This window comes from Dermacentor andersoni, chromosome 2, assembly GCF_023375885.2.
Source record: "Dermacentor andersoni chromosome 2, qqDerAnde1_hic_scaffold, whole genome shotgun sequence".
Classification (NCBI taxonomy): Eukaryota; Metazoa; Arthropoda; class Arachnida; order Ixodida; family Ixodidae; genus Dermacentor; species Dermacentor andersoni.
In genome coordinates, this window is record NC_092815.1 from 84,948,706 (window position 1) to 84,954,705 (window position 6,000).

A 6,000-nucleotide genomic window follows, 5' to 3' on the forward strand; every position below is an offset into this window, starting at 1 on the left:
GCGTGCGTGCGTGCGTGCGTGCGTGCGTGCGTGCGTGTGTGTGTGTGTGTGTGTGTTTCAAGATTGAACTATATTCATAGCACCACTGCATCTGTGTTTTTGTGTAATGTCTTACATGTGCCATGCCATTTAGATGAATATATTAAAAGGGGCAGAGAGTTCCCCAAGCCGCATTTGTGCAACTTTTTCCTCTAACTTCTCTATTTATTTTCTGTGTAACATAATTGTAAACCAATAATGAAAAAGCAAAAAATAATTATTAGCCACTTCAGCAACACGAATTTTTGAACTTGATTCCATGCAACATTAAACTTCTTATAGTGGAACCTTGTTCACTTATTTTACATGTCAGTAGTCCGATTCTGCCTTTGGAGAACCGTTTTCAGCAAAAATTGAACGTGAAATAAGGCTGTGAAAATTCAAGGAGTAAACAAAGCTAACATTAGATGAAATCGTAATAGATGGCTTGCCAAGTGTACCGTGTGATGCAGTCCAAAGCATCGCCATAAGTGTACATGCAGCTCGTTGATTCGATACACATCATTGTCAAGCTGTACCTGCAGCAGCGTCAAGCACAGATTTCAGCTTTCTCTAGTATGCTCAACGCCTAGCATAGTATTCTCTTTAGTTGTTTGCTGAAAGCCAAGCTACTGTCTTCCAGCTCTGCTTGCACCAGCAGATTCTTTCAGTGCAAAAGTATAAAGGTTAATGCATGTCGCCACATGTATTAACTTAGGAAGTGCATTCTTTAACATTGCTCGTGGCACTGATCAAGCCATATCTAACTGGTAAAACTGCTTGGAAAGCGTTACTGAGTAAGATTACATGCTTTGCTTGCAGGCATTCGATACGTAATTCTAATTTCTGTCATTCAGAACTCGGTCAAAAATCTTTGGCTGTCTTTATGCATGCAGCACAGTCACATGATGTGCGTCACTGCAAAATGCAAAATGGCTTAGCTTTGGTGATGCCACTCTGTTAAGTGCTTTTTACTCCCGTATCAACCAAAGAGTCAGTGGTGTTTATTAATTAGCCACTCACATTGAGCCTCATTGCACCATACCAGTGCTGCCTGAGAGCATTGACTGAGACTCCTTTGACAAACAGGACGGTTAAGCATGCTGATAGGCTCACTTGCTCTGTGTATTTGTCACTGCAAAACATTTCAGTGTCAAATTATTGAAGAGAGTGCTGAAGGGCTGCTCTGCCTTTTTCGTTCTATGTCCTCTTCAACTCTTCATAAAAGCACCATTGCTCCTGTCTGTAGAACATGTGCACTGTAGTTATTGCATGATGCATGCATGATTATGAGTGCATTTGCTGCCGCATTTGTTTTCTGTACAGAACTATTGTGCTATGCTTATATCTTAATGCAGTTTGCTCTTGTAATGTGTTCTCAGCAGTCACAGTATGGTTATGTGCACTGAATAATGTTGTGTGTTGTGACTCATCCTGGACTGGGAGAATGTAACGATTCTGTTCCAATTCTTTTTTCGTGCTTTGCCAGTGACCTGGGCAGCGTTCCACCTTTGTTATCGCCTGATTGGTCAGTCACAAGATGAATGATGAAAAAATAAATATTGAATCAAGTAAAAGGAATCCTTACATTATACCGACCCAGTCTTGCTCACAGCGACAACCCTGTAATAGGTACTCGCCTTGCGATGATTGCAGCTCATTCGTTGACTCTGGGTTAATTTTAATGTTTGCAGCTACCAGGAGCAGGCTTAGCTGTAATCTTTCTTTAATGCTAGTTAGCAAGGAAAGACTGATGTGCACCAGGTGTTAGTTAATACATACTTCAACCAACTGCTGTCAAATTTCATGGGGGGGGGGGTAGGTTTATGTGCACTGTCGTCTTTCTCTCGCTTGTGCTTGGCTTAATGGTAGTGTCTCTCCACTTTCTGTTCTATTTACCAGGTGAGCTCATACCAGTTAGTACCCACTTGTGGTTAGTATCAACTCAGTCACTTTCTCTGTTTGTCCACTCAATGGTTCTTCTATTTTCTTTCTCCCTTGCTTCATTACTGCTTTCAGGATGTTTTGAGTTTGAAGTAGTGGCTTGTTAGGGTAGTTAATATTGCGTGGTTAAAATGCACTTGCCTTCTTCCACTACGTAATCACGTCTTAAGTAATCAATACAGAAGGTATTCATGTTTTACTGGCCTTTATGCTAATTCTGACTTTGTCTTGCAACAATTTCTACAATGCAGACACTGGTATTGCATAATTTTAGTTTATAAGAGTTTTTTGTTCAATACTTTAAGAGAGCTGTGAATGCTACTACTTGTGGCTATCCAGTGAGAACAAGTTATTAGTACTTTTGCTGGAAAAAAGGAAGAGGAAGGAAATGAAGTTAGTTGTATGGTGATGTTATAAGCACTAAGCTACTTTGGTCAGAGGTAGCCTTTTTTGATCCGTTTATCATTTATCATCAAGGCCTACTACAGAAGATTATTTTTTTTTAAACCATGCACATGTTTGTTTATGCCGCTTAATTTTGGTGGTTCTGTCTGTTTCACATGAAAAGTCCTGCTTTTAATTATACAAGCTAAGTTGCATTGATGTACTAAGCTACTCTTAGATGGTGTTGAAGTGCAAGTTAAAATGGAACACTGCTTATTAAGAACATCTCCAACCTTGAAACTTCTCTCAAGATTTTGAAACCTGCTTGTGGAAACCAGTGGAGAGTGTTCGAGGGAGAGAAAAAAAAATCGGGAACCAGTACACTGGTATTCACAAACGAACCTCAACTGTAGAAACTCTTTGTTGGCTATACAGTCGACTTCGATTAATTCGACCGTGACTGGACCGACGAAATTGATCGAATTATCCGGCAGGTGAAATTGAAACAAGGTGCAGAAAAAAATGCCAAACACGCTGCTGATTCATTTGGTAGTATTTGCCCAATAATAAGATGCCCCCCGAATCAAATGCGTATCTGCTTTCCATGTGTCCAAAGTAGAAAACTGGCATAATCCACAGCAAAGCTTATAAACAAAGCAGTAATCTAATGCTCACCCAATGTGTTGGCAAGAAAATCGACGAGACCCTAATATGTGTTGTATAATGGCGGCCGGTTTGCTGAAGTCAGCTTCTCCGCAGTACGGCTGTGGTATGCTGTAAAGCATACATAAGCCGTGATTACAGTTTTAATTTCATAATCGATTGCACCGCACAGGCAATTTTCAGCCAAATTTCCTTGGAAAAAAATGACGCCATAAGGGTCAGGCGTGTGCATGCCGACTTATCAAGTTCGAATTATCCGGCGAAGGCCAATTTTGGGATCGAAATAACAAGAATTTGGGCCCACAGAAATGTATGGGCGCCATCCAGTACCTTTGGTCGGGGTTGAAGTAACCGAAGTCAAATTAACAGAAGTCTGCTATACTAAGTTTAGGTTAGGGTTTCCCAGCAACTAAGATACACATTGCTGTTCGGTAATGCCTTGCGGCAATACCTGCGACCAGGATTTTCTTGAGAAACGCATTTCCTCCCTCCTTGGTGCCTTCAAGGAAATGCCAAGAGTGCCCTGGTTATGACATTAACAGAAATTGTTAAGCAGTATTATTGAAATGTGGTGACCCTTTCAGATGAGGCCAATGAACGCTGCCCCCTGCTTTGCAGTGTTTAGGCATACTGTCAAGCAAAATAATGTTTACGAACATTGGTGTTTAGAAATAATTATCAACTGTGAACTCTGGTAACTTAAGACAATGCACTAACACTTTCCAGGAAATTCTGCGATATTGCAAAGTGCAGGAGCATCAAACATTTAATTTTTTTGTTTATCAGTACTATCATCCCATGAAATATCATAACAGGAAAGGCATTTTCAGAAGAGTAAATTTCATACAAGTTAGATGAAATACAGTCTGCACACACACACACACACACACACACACACACACACACACACACACACACACACACACACACACACACACACACACACACGCACACACGCACACGCACACACGCACACACACACACACACACACACACACACACACACACACACACACACACACACACACACACACACACACACATGGATGTACACACATACACATTTTTTTTTTTTCAAAACCCTATAGGCCTCATTAGGAGCATTGAGTAAGGCAGGCATCACTGCAAGACACTTGTACACAGGAATACCACATACATTAGTAGAAATCATTGTTGCAAAACAGGGTTGCACATGATCATGTGGTAATGAACACACACACACACACATGAATGTACACACATACACATTTTTTTTTTTTCAAAACCCTATAGGCCTCATTAGGAGCATTGAGTAAGGCAGGCATCACTGCAAGACACTTGTACACAGGAATACCACATACATTAGTAGAAATCATTGTTGCAAAACAGGGTTGCACATGATCATGTGGTAATGAACACACACACACATATATATATAATGTGTGTGTGTGTGTGTGTCCTACAATGTAAGCAATGGGTAGTAAAATACAAAAGCTAACGTACTTGAACGTATAATTGATGTCAAACGTTCAGTGTGAAATTTAAAAAATAAGCTGAATATTTTTTTTAGCCTGGCATTTTAATTGCCAGTGTGACCTAGTATGCTCAAAAAGCATAGTGTTGTATGGTTTTACTACCAACAGTCACGAACTGCTTGGAAATTCAACATTTGATCAGATCTCGTGATCCGTAAACATTTTATGGCCACTATACATATGTTGTCGCTTTCTGTTCATGCTTTTATATTCTTCTGATTACGATGTGTGCACTTTCATTATTTTATTTCCTCTCTTCCAGAATGATTGTGTCCTCTATCGACGCGTCCATGAATGGACAAATTAGGTTGTTGAACTTGCATTGAAGAGTGTTGGTGGCGTTTCACCAACAGCCACGAAGTACAGCATGGTTTCATGCTGCCCCTTTTATATGATCTGCGACTTGAATCTATTTGCACAATTTTATCGACGTGACTCAAATCATTGATGAAAGAATATTTATTAGTAGCAGCGTTCCTATGCAACTACAGGAACACTGTGTACAGTCAATAAAGTAAACTGTCGTGTTCTCATATGAAAAGGCTATTTTGACAAAAGGTTTGCAATATTATATGGTACTTACTATTTTAGTACAGTTGTTGCTAGTTGGGATGTTTAATAAAGCATGGAATTGTGTAGATGTAGTTATTTTTAATAAATTTATGACGTTGATGTTTTTAAAAAAAGATTGTGTGTTCTGTGTGTTTTGTTTACACTTTCCTTGCAGTTATGTACAATTTTGTTTCTTTGTCAATCTATACTTTAGTATTTCAATGACCATCTTGATCTCAAAGCACTACATTTTGTCATAATTTGTTATATTAGTGATTCAAATTCAAGTCTAAAATCATGATAACAAAATGAAAATTTTTCCAATTTATTTGACCTTAACTGTATCACTTAATCTTACACAAATCTTTCATGACATCGTCTCACCTTGCTTAATGCTCATTGTTCTCCTATTGCAATTCTGAGACATGTTTTTAACTGTCTACTGCTTGCAACAAAATATGCCATAATCCTTGCCAAGTCATTTCAGGTCACTTAGAATTCACTTAAGAATTATTTGAAGACTGTGTGTTGATTTTGTTAGCCTGGTGCCTCATTAGTGCAGTTGGTTTCATTGAATGCAACAGTTTTCTGAACTGTTAATACTAATAATAGTTGCAGAATGTTTCAAACTAAAAATTATTCCAGAGCTGTGCATCAGTCACTGTAGCAGTGCAAGTATGAAGTATGAAACCTGGTATGGGGGGGAGCAATGTGGGGGCAGTATAGAAAAAAAAAATACCATAGATGAACCATGTGTGATACAGCTGCTTTAATGCAGATTTGCCAGAAATATATACTGGTTGCACAAAAGTATTCATATGCAAATGCATTTGCCTCTGTATATCTCACATTTTGTCTTCCTGCAGTAGTGCTAAGAAATGCACAAAAGTCTCATTTGTTCTACAGCTACCTGCTTCTCCTGGGG

The 6,000-nt window shown here is 39.1% G+C and overlaps 1 protein-coding gene across 5 annotated transcripts in view; it reads left to right on the forward strand.

The window, feature by feature from the left end:
- Positions 1 to 5,211, forward strand: part of Mvl (solute carrier family member malvolio) — a 39,985-nt gene extending 34,774 nt beyond the window's left edge. For 4 of the 5 annotated variants that reach the window (XM_050188617.3, XM_055076877.2, XM_055076875.2 and 1 more), the window contains 2 exons: positions 1,921 to 1,951; positions 4,786 to 5,211. In XM_050188617.3, the coding sequence (XP_050044574.1) occupies positions 1,921 to 1,951; position 4,786 (32 nt within the window). In that variant the 3' untranslated portion in view covers positions 4,787 to 5,211. The remainder of the gene's footprint in view (positions 1 to 1,920; positions 1,952 to 4,785) is intronic. The other variant, XM_055076876.2, reaches the window with a different exon arrangement.
- Positions 5,212 to 6,000: the final 789 nt, after the last annotated feature.